The sequence below is a fragment of the Cyanidioschyzon merolae genome, chromosome 2 (assembly GCF_000091205.1).
Source record: "Cyanidioschyzon merolae strain 10D DNA, chromosome 2, complete genome".
Lineage (NCBI taxonomy): Eukaryota > Rhodophyta > Bangiophyceae > Cyanidiales > Cyanidiaceae > Cyanidioschyzon > Cyanidioschyzon merolae.
In genome coordinates, this window is record NC_010128.1 from 327,980 (window position 1) to 343,234 (window position 15,255).

Consider the following 15,255-nt stretch of genomic DNA (forward strand, 5'->3'; position numbering starts at 1 on the left):
GTACAGTGCACAGCTGCCGCGTTACACGGCAGCTGTGGCGCTGCTTCAGAGGCTAGAGACGCTGCTGCGACCTGACCAGGTGATCGGGAACCTGCAGGGGTAATTTGATCGCCACTGTATCCAGAGGCTAGAGATGCTGCTGCGACCTAACCAGGTCACATGATCTCTGAAACCGGCAATGTAATCTTGAATGTACGTTGCTGGATGCGCGTTGGGTCAACAGAAATTGTATTCCGCGTTTCTCGAGCTTCTTAGGCAGACATTGCGCTAGAGAACCTCCACAGTGCTCGGAAAGAGAAAGACCTACAGGTATCCTCCTGGACATGAACGCATCATCTGTTCCGGTTCACAGCGGAGAGCGTGGATCGCTTGACGCCTCAGCACCGCGATAACTTGTCTCGGTAACGAGGCTACGTACAGCACGACTGCTCGTCGCATCGGAACGGTTGGCCTCAAGCGGACGCTCGCAGCCGCCGCCTCGGCGTCAAAGACTCGCTTTCGTTCTCTTTTGAAGCATCGCCTGTAATCCATTCGATGCCACGCGTCACAATACACGTCATATGGGCATCAGGTCCGTAGACCTCTACCGGAATGCCGAGCTGCTCGCCAACCTCTTCCATCATACGCAAACCGGTTTCGTAGTTCGGACCTCCGCGTCGAACGAAGAGTTTCATTCGCGCTACCTGCAGCTTTCCTGCAAAATCCTTCAAGGCCTGAACAATACCAGTAAAGGTCGCTGCAACGTCGGTAAAATTCGCAATCCCGCCACCTATGAGGAGGCAACGCGGCCTCCCGTCCGGCTCATTTGTAGCCAGTTCGAGGATCGCTCGAGCAAATAGATAGGTTTCTTCTGGCTTCGGATTACCGCTATATTCCGCATAATTTGCAAGTTCGTCACCGTACCCGAGATCGACGACGGTATCGCTGTAAATAACAGAAGCTCCGCCGCCAGCAACCATCGTCCAAATCCTGCCCTTCGGATTCAGAACCGTCAGTTTGAGCGATGCGCTCGATGTGGCATCCAGGTTCGCAACCAAGCGCTCTTGAGGCCACTTGGAGCATCCCCAGGGTTCAGGAAACTGTACGTTCAGCCATTTGCGAGCGTTTTTGAATCCTGCGTACGAGTCGAGCTCGGCACGCAGGTCCAGAGGCCACACCTGCGGCTCGGGTGCAGGTTGACCATCATCACCAGGGAACGCAGCTATGGTCAACGGGTTCATCTCAAGGAACGTAAAGTCCAGATCATCGAATATGGCGTACAACCTATCTACATAGGCTTCCAAAACCTGGCGCGATTGCTCACGCGCAACGTCCGTAAACAGCTCGGCAAAGTGACGCTCCTGGAGCGTCTCCGTCGGACCCAGTTGCACCGTTCTAAGTTTATCCCAGTTCTCTTCAACATCCATACCACCAGCGCAGCTGAAACTGATCACGTTACCGTTGCGGACACTTTGAATACTCAGATAATACTCGACGTCGTGGGGAAGGTACGGCTCGACGATGCAGGTTGTGATTCGCCCGCGAACGCCCTGAACCTCGATCTCGCCCCGTCGCTTTATGAGATCCTCAGCGAAATCTACCGCTTGTTCAAGGTCCGCCTTTAGTAGCACCAGGTTTTGCTTTCCGCGTTTTCCGAACAACATATCCGGTTTCACGACGAGTTGGCAGGACGCGAGCCACGGCTGCTCTGGCAAGCTCTCCACGAGACTGCGGTTCGCTTGAACCTGCACCGCGCGTAGCCGTCGACCCATGTGGTGACTCAGGAGCCGTTTAGCGTCGTATTCGCGAATCTTCTTCCACGCCATAGTGTCGAACACCTAGAGCTTGCGCTCAAGCACCCGAATGCCAGCGCAGAAACGTATCGACCGCACCGGCGCCGGGGCTTGTTCTCAGCACTGGACGATGGGCGCGCTCCTGTCAGGTTGTTTGACGCAAGTACGCCTGACGGGATATACGTCAATGGAAGCGGTGCGCTTTGGTGACCAAGAGTCGGAAAAGTGACTTTGAGGCACGTGCTCTGGTCCAGGAGGTTACGCAGCTGTCTCGCATGAAAGGACTGGCTTGCCAAGCACCAGGTCTGAACGTCCAGTGTTTCGCGTAGCTTGCGGACGTTCGAGCGGTGGAGCTTTTCGCCGAGAATCGAGCGCGTTTCTCGCTCGACATCACTGATCGCTGGCCTGTTTGCCCGCCCGTATGATCGTCGGCTGGTTTGATGGCTACTTTCCCCAATTGTTATTGAAGCGATGCAGACGATTCCAGGCGACGCGGTCAAGGCCTATGTAGAGGCGGACGAGCTTGATCGCTCGCTCACAACCTGGATAGAGCAGAGCCTCGCACAACGAAAGAAGCGAACTTTAAGCGCACGCTCTCTTGTCCTCTACGGACCAACAGGTGCGGGAAAACGCACACGGGTGCAGCTGGCAGCACAGCGTCTGCACCTCCGGGTACACCCGGTGCACTGTGCGGCGCTGGTATCCGCGGACTCGCCTCGCCATGCAGTGAGGAAGCTATGTCACCTTCTCCGCGATGAAGCAAACGACATCTTATTGCTTGCGGATATCGGCTGGCTGATCGAAAACGCCGTGCCTTCTGGTGCTTCGGACACCAGCTCACCCGACCGAGCGCTGCTCGGCGACAAGTCCGGAAGATCCGTCTCTCGAAGCGAGCGGAGAACCGTCGCAGATGCAACCCTGGCCAGCAGCGAGTTTCATCTAAAATCCTGGTTATGGACAGTGCTTTGCACCGAGATGCGATGGCTCGGAACGGATGATGGGGCATCACGTGGCCCGGGAGCGCTGATCATGACTTGCTGGACGCACCTGCCGTGCTGGGGATGCGTTCAGCAGCCGGTTCCATTGCCCACGTGGCAGCAACGAAAGCAGTATCTTCAGCTTGCTGGAGGACCGGAGCCTCTTGCGGATATCACCCCAGGCTACACCTATGCAGAACTGCATGCGCTTCTCTGGACGCTGCGGATGAGGCACGGCTCGGGAGTCTCGGGTGCTGCTGATACGCACACGACTCCAGTGGATGCGCCTGCCTTGCATCGAGGCATCCCGCGGGATGCTTCGGTGCAAGCCTCGGGTCACTGTTCGAAAAAGACCCTCGACAAGACTCTGAACATCGAGAAGCAGATGAATCCGGACGAAAACGATTCTGGTGAGGAGACTACGGCGATTGCACCAGCGTTATCGCTCCCAGAGGAATGCCATGTTGAGCGTGACGCTTCGCATGCCATGCCCCTGGTGTTGTTGGCTTCTCGACAGGCGCGCCCTCGAAAGCAGACAGGCTTGGATGCAGCAACTGCGGACGAGGCTGCGGCATCCAGGGCGAGCACCGACCCCGATGACTCAAGGGAGGCGCGGGTCCACGCTGGTTGCTGCTGTCAGCACTCAAACGGCGTTGAGGCGGCGCTTGCTAGGCAACAGAGCGCTGTCGGAGAAGACCTGCTCGACCTGTCGGAAGTTCCGCCACCGGCGATCGTTCGTCAAGTGGGCGCCATCCGCTGGTGGCGACGACCAGCAGCAAGAACTCGCACCCTGCCTCTCTTTGGGCGCGCGGTGCGAGAAGCGCAGCGAACTGTTCGCCAAGCCCTAGCCGAACACCTTGCCGAGGACACAGGCAGCGAGCAACGTCACCTGCGTTCCGAGCGGAATGTTCTTGGCATTCTTCTGTACGGAGCAACTGGTAATGGCAAAACACACTTTGCAGAAATGCTAGCGCATCCCTGGCTGGACTCGGAAGCACATTTTGCGTGGCCTGCGCTAAACATGCTCCCCGTCCAGGCAACAGATATTGTTTCTGCACGTGTTGGAGAGGCTGAACGAGCGCTGCAGAGCGTCTTGACCGTTTGTGAATCCATGGGAAACTGCGTTCTCTTCATTGATCACATTGAGATGCTGGCGGCAGCGAGAGATGGCCCTTCGAGCACCCATGGTGTGCATGAGCGCCTCCTCAGCATTCTCCTCCAGTACTTGGATGGTTTCTACGCACGTCGTGGATGCCGTCGTTTTGGTTTTGTCGTTGCCACCGACGAGCCGAAGCGACTGGATCGAGCGCTCCTGCGACCGGGACGTCTGGATCTGCACATCGAGCTGCCAACACCGGATGCGCTCACTCGGATGGAGGCGTTCAAGTACCATCTAAGTCGCGCTATGGACCAGGATGCGTTACCTGCTGACATTGGAGAGCACGCTTCTGCGTTTGCGACGGCAACGAGCGGTCTCGATATGGCTGGGGTGCGTCAGGCCGCATCCGACTGGGTATGGGATCTCTGTCATGCTACAACGCACTATGTGTCCGCTTGATACCACGCTGATTCGCTGCTTTCACTCTATATCTTTGAGGTAAGGGGCAGGCTTCTGTCACGCGGATTCCGCATCCCGCCGGCAAGTAGCCGCTTTGGCAATGGTTGTCCTCGGTTGCGAGCCATTGTACGTCTGCACTTTGGGTATCTGCCTGTGTGATTTTCTGATGCTTGAACAGGTCACCATTGTGTGCTCGCTTCTGCTGCAAAGATCGAACGAGCTGTGGAGCAAGAGCGGGTGTCCGCATCGGTTTTGCACAACGGCCATGAACTGGCATCTTTGACGCAATCCACGCACTGGATAGGCATCCACTTGTGGGTCTAAGTCTTCTGAGACGGACTTGTCGTCGTCGCTGCCATCATGATCATCATACGAATGGACTTGAACAAAGTATCAATTACCTTCGATGAGAGGTCTTGTTGTTCAGGCGAGTCAAGAGTCGTTTTCACATACCAGTGTGTGTCCCGGATTGCACCATGTTTATCGACATTCGGGAAAGCGTCCGTCATACTCCATTACCCAGGCGTGCTGTTCGAGACGGGCTTCTCTACAGCGCTGAACCATAGAAAAAGCGTTTCCATGATGGATGGATACGAGCGGCTCCCGCAGTGCGCAGCCCATTGAAAAAACTTGCTTGTTTGCGCTCTATGCTTTCTTTTTCGAGCACGAGGTTACAGAGGGCCTCATAACACCCTGGCGTGACGTCGATCCTGGATGGAACGCGTTCGGGCTTGGGCGTTGGGTGTTTTGAAGCGGACGAGTGTCTCCAGTCGGTTATCGTCCGTTGGTGCTGGCTGGTGAGGCGGTTTGTTTTTCTTGTTGCGCCTCTCACGCACGCTGGCACCGTTTGCCTTGCGGTCGAGAGTACGTTCTCGCCTTTGAATGCAACTTGAGTCTTGTAATCAAGTTCTTGGACACGACTGTTGAAGCAGTTTGGTTGTCGCAGCTGTCGAACTTGTGCAGTGTCGTCGAGCAGTTCCCCAGTGGCGTTTCCCGCGTATCAAAGGACTGCTGCTCGAACCTGCGGCTGAAAGAAAGCGTCTGTCGCTTTTCTCACCGAAGACTGTAACCTAGAACCGTTGCCAGAAACAGCATCACCCGCCAGACTTCGAGACGGGAGTTGTCACGCACATTGCAGTCGACAGCCAAGGCAACTGCTGCACTGGTGGTCTAGAAGAGACGGTGCAGCGGCCCTGACGCGCTCTTCAAGCTGCCGACCGCGATGGGAGCTATTGTCAGCCGTCTGCGGAGCGTGCCCGCACCTGCCTCAAGGCTCCAACAGAGCGAAACCAGCAGCGTCTACCGTAGTGGTGGTAATGGTGGTAATGGTGGTGGTGGTGGTGGTGCTCCGTCAGCAACCGAAATAACGAACCCGACAACAGACACACCAGGGAAGCAGCGTTGGCGGGTTCGCACCCCGCCAGAGCGAGCGGCGTTCGTTCACCATATCCTCGTCGACGAGGAGGCAGAGGCGAAACGGCTTTGTGAGCTTCTGCGTCAGCAGGCCGCTCAAGGCGACAACGCGCTTCGAGAGCGCTTCGAAAGTCTGGCTTATCAGTATTCGCGATGCTCATCTCGTGACCGAGGAGGAACACTGGGCTGGATCCGTCCTCGAGAAACAACAGCGCTGTTTGACAATGCCATTTTCGAGACAAAGAAGCCTGCTGGGAGCATTGACGTGGTTCAAAGCGAATACGGCTGGCACGTAGTGTGGATAGGACAGCGCCTGGAGCAGCAGGCGGCAACGCAGAGCAGTGCCAGTTCGGTACCGTCCACGACGCGCCCGTCCGAGACGCCAACTTCAGCCAGCAGCGTACCAGGTACTGATTACCTGCGACAGATTGAAAAACTCAGTGCTGCGCTGCATGCTCGACCGATGCCCAACGTTTTCCCGTCGCCAGAGGCGCTTGTCGCCCAGAGACGACCGCGACCTGAGGGGGCGCTCACCCATGCGCAAGCCCTTAGCATGTTGCTCGCGCATTACCTGGAACCACAGACCTGGTCGGTGGAGGCATTAGCGAAAGCGTTTCGAATGGAGGATGCATCGAAGAGAGCGCTGATGGCACGGGCGTTACGAGCGGTGCGGCCCTGGTTGGAAACGCAGACACCCGAAGGCCTGCGCAGGCATCGGGAACTGTCGTAGCACATCGCTACCGGCTGGGGAGCGTGCGAGCGTCCTGGCTCCGTTGCATGCTTACTAGACGCCAGCGAGTATGAAGCCGTTCTGTCGAGGCATTTTGTTCGACACGGGACGCGACGCCGGCATCCAAATCTCGCCCAGTGTGCCCAGGATACGGAGCTTTCTGCACCGAGCGTGCGCATTGCTAGCATTGGAGCACTGGCGCTTTCCCGAATCCGCAGCGTGCAGTGGCTTGCTCGATGGCCAGAGTACCCGTTGAGAGCCTATGCAATGTGCACTGGCATGTGCTGAAGCACGGAAGCTGAAGCCTTTTTCGCGGTTTCGTCTCTGCATGTCGAAGAGCTGCACAGGAGCACAGCGGGTTGGTACAGGGAATGCACCATCGGAAACCTCGGCACAGATATATCCGTAAGCGAGTCGCGAATCATCACCAATAGTCAAAAGGGACATGCTGGGACTGCTTCCTGGTCGAAGCAAGCGATTAGAGGCAATCTCCCGTGACCGCCTCCTCATGAACCGAATGAACCTTTGTAGACGTAGCGTGGATCAACGGGTGTTCTGTGAATACTTTGCGATGCTATGTTTTATATCTGTATTTTCTGGTCCTTCATGGACGTTCCGTGGATCGACGGGTGCTCGGTGAACACTTTTGATACGATTGATCCCATATCTGTACGTTATGATCCTTGATGGACGTCTCTTGGATCGACGCGCGTCCGGTAAACACCTTTTGGAATCTTTTGCGACATTTAGGAATTAAACGAACAGGTCATCGACTGGGCGTGCCCAGGTCGCCAGCTTCGAATCTCCCTCGTTCTCTTCGGGGTGCTCTCGAATGGACGTTTTTCACGACCCGAATGACCACGTCTCTCTCCCAGGCGATTAGGACGTATTCACTATCTTCCATTGTCTGGAAGCAATAGAATGGGACCGGCATCGCGCCTTCCGCAGCGTCAGGAGCGCTCGGAGCTTACCGCGTCGGCGAGTCTCGAGACGCCGCCGCACGCGACATCAGCGCCACAACCAGTGCAGCGGAGTGCGCCGAAAGCACCGTTACCAGAACGAGTGGAAAGCCACAGCATTCCTGTTCCGGGTCGCGGTACTCGAGCCTCTCTCAGGGCACGGCTCCTGACACAGCAACTGGAGCGTCGGAGTTTGCAGCCGTCGCCGGAGACGCCGCCGCCCACCAGGCCGGGCAGTGTCCCCAACGAAACGGATGCGTTCGTCGCTGGCTCGCCAGCCGCTATCGCACATTCTTATGTAGAATATGCGACTAGTTTTGGGCCTTACGGAACTTTAAGTAGGAGCGCTCAGAACGCTTCGAGTTCTCCCGAACAGAGCCTCCCAGAGCGAAACGCGCGTACGCCGCGGCAGACACCCGGAGCGCCGTCGTCCGCAAAGGCGCAAGCTCCAGCGAACGATGCGCCGCTTGGGCCAGTTAGAACCGCTTCTCCGCGCTCCCGATCTAGTTCACCGCTGTCGAGTTCGGGGCCCGTTGGTATCGACGGCGAGCCTGCGAGCTTGAGCTATCGGAGCAGTCCAAGCACAACGAGAAGCGTCCCCAGCAACGTCGATGAGGAGCGTGGTGGTGCTGGTCACCCCAGCCCACACAACCTCTCTATTGAGGATCTGCAGGATATAGCGAGCAACAGGCACCTGTTCCAGCATGCAGCATCTGTAGAGGAGGTATTCGCTGACTTGTCCGTAGAAGAGCGGCGGTTTACGGAGCAGCTCGCGTCCCGTCTAGTTGCACCCGCCCTGGAGACCGCATCTGAATCCGCTGGGCACCCAACGAAGCACTCCAGAACGCTGTCTGACGCAGCGGGTGCAGCATCAACAACAGGGGCGCGTCCCGGAGACCGCTACGGTTTTGACAACAACAACAACAACAACAACAAGCCTCGTATTGTGTTCTTAGGCCGAAGAAATTGCGGCAAAACGTCGTTACACTCCGTGGTGTTTCATCAGACCAGCGCACACGAAACGCTTTTCCTGGAAAGCACATCTAGGATTGTGGCTCATGATGTGACCTACAGCCCGTGGATCTCCTGTCAATTGGTAGATACACCTGGCATCGATACTGTCTTCTGGGAGCATGCTTCTAGAGGGGACACTTCCGGTACCGCAGATTCGAGTGGACCAGCCTGCCAAGCGGAGGTAGCCACCGAGGAGCACCCCCAGACGCAGCGTGCTCAATTACCGCCTGTTGAATCTTCGACACTGAACGGCGAGAACGCTACCCTATCCGAGTCGTTGAGCACTGAACCTGCTTCGGTCGTTGTCGTCGACGCAAGTTGCAGGGAGGATCCGCGCGACGCGGCCTCGTGCGAAGCGCTGCCCACGAAGCGGTCCGTTTCCGACCCCGACGAGGCAAGTCCGTCCATGAGCGCCTCGATACCGACGCAACTCGAGCCTGCTGCTGAGCTGCCTGCTGCGCTGCGCACGCTTCTCGACGCAGCGGATGCACTGGTCTACGTTATTGACAGCAGCACCACAGCGGAAGCTTTCGCAGTGGATGAACTGCAGCGGTTATTGGCCTACTGGCGTACACTCTGCAGAACCGGTGACCACAGGAGCACCCGCTATCCCCACGTCTGGGTCTGTCTGCACAAAGCTGATCTCGCAAATAGCGCAGAGCAGGAGCAGACCGCCGACGCACTTGGCAACTGGGCGAAAACCGCCGACTTTTGGGATCATTGGTATCAGGCACTTGGGTGCTGTGCCCCGCTCCTACTCCAGAACGACAGTAGACGCAGCCCAGACGACGCTGCGCACTCCTTTGAGACGCCTACATCGTGTACCATTGAGGACGTGTGTTTGCAGGTCTGGCGTACAAGCATCTACGACGACTCGTGTGTTCAGAGTATGGCGAATCTACTGCGTGCACTGCTGCCGCAACTCTTGCTGCTACAGCGGGACCTTGAAGCATTTGTTCAGGATAGCGGTGTGTCTGGTGCTTTTGTCTTCGACACGTTCACGCGACTGTGCCTGGCGGAGGTCATCGGCACGGCCGCAGTGTCACGCTACCGAGCGCTGGCTGCCGAATGGACGCTATTGGCTCGCGAGTGGTCCTTGACTTGGCTCCCTTCGGAGCCGAGCAAGTCCGCATCACTTGTCGATGAAAGCCCGGAGCGATCTGCGGTCCACTGGACTGGTCTGGTGGATGCCCACGGCGAGCACGCGAGCATGCAGTTATCCAACGGCGATCAACTCTGTACACAAGTGCTTTCGCCGGTGCTTGTGCTCGTCTACGTTCAGGCAGAGGCGTCCTCTGGCGCTGAACACACCCGATGGCATCCAGGCAAAGCAACTGAAACGTTGGATATGGCCCTTGCGTCGATGCGGACGTGATACCTTCGTTGCTCCTAGGTCGTGGTGCCTCCTGCTTGGCTTTCGGACGCTCCACGACACGCAGGTCCGTTAAAAATGGAACAATAAACGACTCGCTGTGCTTCAGGTTGTCGACTGTTGTCCCAGGTTGGTAGCGATGTTCTGGCTCGAAATTCGAATCGGGCAATAAGGGCGTACCGATGCATACTTTGGATGCTTGCTCGGCTAGTCGGGGAGACCGCTTCGACACTTTGCCACTGGGGTTCCTGACGAAATCGGAAACCAGATGACATCACGATGTCATCAAAGAGGCGCTATCTTTACGCAATGCATAAGTACATGACACAATTATTTTTGTTTCGTTAAGGGTGACATGATAATACCACGCCATGTTCAATCTTTCAATTGCTCGGTTTTCGTGGCATCGTGGGGGCACAGCAACGCCTGAAGCTGGAATACCGAGGATAATGCCCTACGTCGTCTCTCGATGCCTTGATCATGAGCCTATGTATAGCGTTTTCTGGAATTGTTCCGTCCAGTGCTCGATTCCGTCTGAACACACGCACAACCATACATAGATATTGCTGCACGCGTTGTTGTCACTGGCGGAACCGCACGTCACAACGGTTTGGTGCCGCGCACGGCACCTGCTCACAGCGGCTTCCGTCGCTTCTCTCGGCATAGAAAAGGGTATCGGACGCGTGCTCTATATATCGCAGTGATCACTTCCAGTGGAAGGTGCGTCATCGGTCCGCACGTATAAAGTGCAGTCGAATCGGAATTTCTCGATTTGTTCTCCGGCCTGGATTTGGCTCTTACGACATTTGATTCGTCATGGACTGCATCCGCTTCCATATATCCGCAATGAAATGGAACAGCACGTGCTTATGTGTGCAGCAGACAGCCTACTCGCCGAGAAGATCGCCCTGAAGAAGCCTGTGGTCGTCGGGCATGGCACCGGATTCGGGCACCGATAAGCGCATCGAGTGGAGCGTTTCGTACGCGTTACGAGCACATACTAGGTGAAAAGGAAAGCCTCCTAGTGCCACGAGGCAGCGCTCAGATGCGGCGGTTTGGTGAACGTCTAGGAACGCACGACCATAGCCAAGCGTCACTGATGCAAACGCTGCAGCGCGGCTGCATACAGAGGAGATGAAAAGGGCAAGCAAAGCGTAGATCGCAGCTTTTGCCTGTCCACGAATTGCTTGAACAACCATCGGAAACTGCCAAGTCGGTGCTTTCACACAGCAACCAGGATTCTTCGACTGCTGACAACAAAGCTTTCGAGCCAGGAGAGACTGGCATACTTCAAGGCGGTGATCCTCGAGCGAGACAGAGAGCAAAAGGATGCGATGGCAGAAAAGGGCCTTTCAGGCTGGTGTTGGTGACCACGGGAAAACGATTCTAACCTTCGTATGTACGCGCGAGTGGACTTGCTGGACCCGTTTCATTCTATTCCGAAATGAATAGACCAAGACGAGAACGCCACGTGCACGCTGTGAGCGACGGCAGCGCGGCGTGTAGCTTTCCTTTGGACTAGACGATCAGCCAGGAGGAGCGATTTCACTAACGTGGGCATGATCACCATATTTCATCACCTCTTTCGAGCCGAAGACCCCAGCTGGAACCCGCCTATCTGCTCCAGGAGCACCAGGTACCCGGTTTCCGATCCTCACGCCCCGCCCCGGCCCCGCCCGGATGACATCGACGCCCTTTCGTGAGCGTCACCGTCCCCGGTGACCAGTCGCTGCGGCAGGTCACGTAACCAATCCACAAATGCTTCTGTATGCGGGAAATCCGGTGGAGCATCCATCGCCGGTCTGCTGTATATACGCCGCTGCTGTTGCAGTACGTGAACAGGCTGTGCTCCTTCTACAACGCCGACTTCTGCGGCAGCAGCAGGATGCACTTCAAACCTACGCGCTCGTCTTGCTAGTGCCAGCACCTCTGTCAGCTGCTCGGGCGACGACGCCAGTAACGCCCTGTCGCCTGTCGAGGTCGGTGCACTTGCGAAGAGCACTGGAGCAGTGCCTGGCGAAGATGCCGTCTGTTGACGAGCGCTCCGCACCTGCCGCAGGAGACGTTCCACGTATCGTCGATCTGCAGCGCTTGGTTGAACTGGTCGCAGCGGCAATAACAGTACAAGCAGCGGGGTTAGCGTGTAGGCGAACCTCATCAGCGGCATCGTCTGTACTGTAGGCATATCTCCAGCTAGCCAGCACCACGACTGCACCAGTTGAAAGCGCGTCAAGGGCAATGCGAGGATGCTATCGCGATTGTTGGTGGTCGTGCTCTCGCTCGTGCTGGGCAGCAGTCGCATCCCCGTCGGTATCAACTGCACAGTCGAAGTGGAAGGAGCCGTTGTTGGACGCCAACGGGGCGGCAACGGTACCCAAAGCGGCACTTCGGCTGCACGTTCGAGCTGCCATACCGTTCGACGCAACGCTCTATGACCTGTATGCCGGTGGAGCGCGGATTCCACGCTTCCCCTCGCAACGTTGGCTGTCTCCGCCGCAGTCGACACCAGCAGCGCCCAGAGCAGCGCCGAACGACCCGAACGCGAGCCAGTTACAGCAGCAATTACGAGCAGGTAGCGCTTGTCCCCAAAGTCGCCTCTAAGCGGCCACGCTAGCCCATCTAACCAAAACATCGCTGCAGTTCGATGGCTCGCAAGTCGCCGAAGCGTTCGCTCACGACGCCACAGGGGACGCATGGGCACCATAAACCACTCATGAATGCAAATAAGCGCATCATCTGTCGAGGCAGGGTCGCTGCTATCGTTCCAAGTGGCACGCTGGAGAGCACCGGAGCCATTCCTTGGTGGCAAGGTTGCCGGTGCACCTGCTTCAGTGTGCTCTGGAAGCAGAACTTGAGCGCGTGGTGCCCACAGCAACAAGCGACTCGCTGTGCAACTCAGGAAAAGCGGTGGTGGGGTTGCTGCTTGCCCCGCTATTTCATGCACATGCGTCACTCGACAAGCTGCCAATTGTGGTTCCGCTCTGAACGCTGCACTGCTCGACGAACGATAGCGAGGCAGCGGCTCGAAGCGCGGTACCTTCGTTGACGGACTCGGAATCGCATCTAGTGCAACGCTAGCTATCCCGCTGCCATAGAACCAGTAGAGCGAAGGCACCAAGTCGTTGCTGATACCCGCAGCTGGATTCTCGCTTGAGGAGAAAACCCCAAGGGTCGGCGTATGTGGCCATCCGCTTGAGTATCGCCACACTGTGGACGACGCAAGAGCAGCGACTGACCCGCCTGGCCCGTTCGACGCTCCAGGTGCCTTCTGTGCTTGTTGGTATCCCTGTGATGAAGCACAGATGGACCGTGCTCCTTGTTCGACAACAACCGAATCATAACGACGCTCGATCCGCCACAGCGTTGCATCCGATGGCATTGCCACCAGCAACCGCTCTGGTACCAGGGATCCGAGACGCTGCTCCCGGAGCAGATAGCTGCACTTGTTAGCGACCGAGACCAGCAGTGACTGATCGTTGCTTGTCCAGGCAAGGGAGCGCACTTTGCTGAGGGTTGGTAACGCTATCTCAGCGAGAATTTGCAGGTCACCAATGAGCGGCACCCCAGTTGTACCATGATGTGGGCTCTGCTCCGAAGACGCCCCCCGAGATGGCGTTCTTCCGCTTGTTTGCCCGTCGTGCTGGCTCTGACCAGAAGAGTCTGTACATCGCCAGCACAACTGAAGGATGTCTATGCGAGGTGCGCAACACCCGCTGGCGATCGTCGCGATTGCCATCCGCACGGCCCTATTCGTACGGCAAATAGGCTGTTGTTCATCAGATGCTGCTGCTGCTGCTGCTGAGGTACGATGCTGAACCCCGGTAACAGGTTCGGGCGTTGCAGCAGGTGTGTTCGCTACGGCTACAGCGAGCATGGAGCGATCTGGAGCACCGCTCTGGGCAAACTGGCGTTGTCGCCACTGCGGCGGCGCGCGCACCTTACACCACTGGTGGACGCCTCGCTCCGTATCCAGCAACAAGGCGTCTATGAACGCAACCGGTCCGCGAGGCCACTCCAGAAGTACCCACTCGAACGCGTTGTAACGAATCGTGCATAAACGATTCCACCGCAGAGGATCGCGTACAGTGAGCATCCGCGATACCAGTGCATCCTTCAGTGTACTTGATTCTATCGATACCGCAATGCTTGAATCCGGTCGTGTACCTGAGTCTGAGGATATCGTCATCCGGGGAGTCTGTTGCGTGCCGGAGCCTCGACCGGCAGCGCCATCCATATCTTCAACGGAGCGCACCAGGTGCTGTGCATGGTCTCGTGCACTCAGTTTCAAATGCGTGCCTGTAAGAGACGGGTATCGTGCCAGTCCTATCGCGTCACTATCTAGATCACGAAAACTCAGACTCACGAGACTGGGGTCCTCCAAGGTTGCCCCGCCTACTGCAAAGTAGTTCGTGCATTCACTGACGCTGCGAGGCAGGTACGCCCGCTTTCCTCCGCGAGCCAAGAGCGCATGCTGAAGACTAGCTGGACGCAACCGTTTCTGGAGTGGCAACGTCGCACAAGAGCGACTTGTTCGCAGCAAAGCATCAACGGGTGAAGACTGTATGATGCTCGCTGCATGACTGCTCCTGTCGATATGTGGATGCATCGTATCAACTGACGGAGGCACGCTGTTTGGCGGTTTGGAGCGCATCGCGACCCTGTCGGGCGCACTAGTCAGCGTTGCTGCCGACGTCGACGTGCATTCTGTTGCCTCCGTCGCTGGCGAGGATGCTACGGCTACAGTGGCTACTGGCGTTGGTGTAGACGCATGACTTTCCACTTGTCCCGCAGCGGGTACTGCATCGCTTGGGTTGTCAGTAAACTGCAGCTGGGCGTTTCCAGTTGCGGTCGTATACGTAGGTCGCTTCAGCAATGCCGTACTCGTCGCCCCAGCGGCTGGAGCGAAAGCACCCCGGCGAGCGTTCTGTTCGTCGTCATCGACTGAAGCAGTCTCACTGGAGGACGCCATGGTTGCTCCTTTGACTGGACCTTGCACCTCAGTTCGTGCCGGGTGCTTTGCAGGCGTTGCTGTTGTTGACGAACTCGACGTTTCCAGCAGCGTGCGGTTAGCGAAGCGTAGGTCAACATCGACGGGTGCGAGTTTCGAACTCGACGGAGGCGTCTCCAGTGGGCAAAGCAACCAGAAAGGATCCCTCTCTGGCTCGATGTGGGCGTCCAGAGTCGTTTCTGCCGTCCATTCGCTGGCGTCTGTTCCAGCTTCCCTGTAGTTCGACAACCACGTCGAACTTCTTTGCAAAGCCTCCATGGTCGCTTTAGCGTTTCAGCGCCGCCTGTACGTGCGTCCTCCACACAGGTTAGACGACGTGCATGCCAGACGATGGCCCTCTGGTGCCACAACCTTGGCTATTCGCATCAAAGCCAAAGCAGAGAACACCACCACCAAAACAGCAACCACTCCTACAACAACCGTTATCGAAAACACCACCGAATCCGAGTGCT

At 57.1% G+C, this 15,255-nt stretch overlaps 5 protein-coding genes across 5 annotated transcripts; 3 read left to right on the forward strand and 2 right to left on the reverse strand.

The window, feature by feature from the left end:
• Positions 1-452: 452 nt before the first annotated feature.
• Positions 453-1,805, reverse strand: CYME_CMB118C (ATP citrate lyase; the record flags this gene model as incomplete). The annotated part of the gene is made up of 1 exon (XM_005535152.1): positions 453-1,805. The coding sequence occupies one exon, from the start codon at positions 1,803-1,805 to the stop codon at positions 453-455; it is 1,353 nt and encodes a 450-aa protein (XP_005535209.1).
• Positions 1,806-2,243: 438 nt separating this feature from the next.
• On the forward strand, positions 2,244-4,307 carry CYME_CMB119C (similar to cell division control protein 48, AAA family; the record flags this gene model as incomplete). The annotated part of the gene is made up of 1 exon (XM_005535153.1): positions 2,244-4,307. The coding sequence occupies one exon, from the start codon at positions 2,244-2,246 to the stop codon at positions 4,305-4,307; it is 2,064 nt and encodes a 687-aa protein (XP_005535210.1).
• A 1,222-nt stretch (positions 4,308-5,529) lies between these two features.
• CYME_CMB120C (similar to rotamase/parvulin-type peptidyl-prolyl cis-trans isomerase) lies at positions 5,530-6,450 on the forward strand (the record flags this gene model as incomplete). The annotated part of the gene is made up of 1 exon (XM_005535154.1): positions 5,530-6,450. The coding sequence occupies one exon, from the start codon at positions 5,530-5,532 to the stop codon at positions 6,448-6,450; it is 921 nt and encodes a 306-aa protein (XP_005535211.1).
• Positions 6,451-7,371: 921 nt separating this feature from the next.
• Positions 7,372-9,798, forward strand: CYME_CMB121C (hypothetical protein, conserved; the record flags this gene model as incomplete). Its single annotated transcript, XM_005535155.1, has 1 exon — positions 7,372-9,798. One exon carries the CDS (start codon positions 7,372-7,374, stop codon positions 9,796-9,798), a length of 2,427 nt encoding a protein of 808 aa, XP_005535212.1.
• A 1,651-nt stretch (positions 9,799-11,449) lies between these two features.
• CYME_CMB122C (hypothetical protein) lies at positions 11,450-15,061 on the reverse strand (the record flags this gene model as incomplete). The annotated part of the gene is made up of 1 exon (XM_005535156.1): positions 11,450-15,061. One exon carries the CDS (start codon positions 15,059-15,061, stop codon positions 11,450-11,452), a length of 3,612 nt encoding a protein of 1,203 aa, XP_005535213.1.
• Between the last annotated feature and the right edge of the window lie 194 nt (positions 15,062-15,255).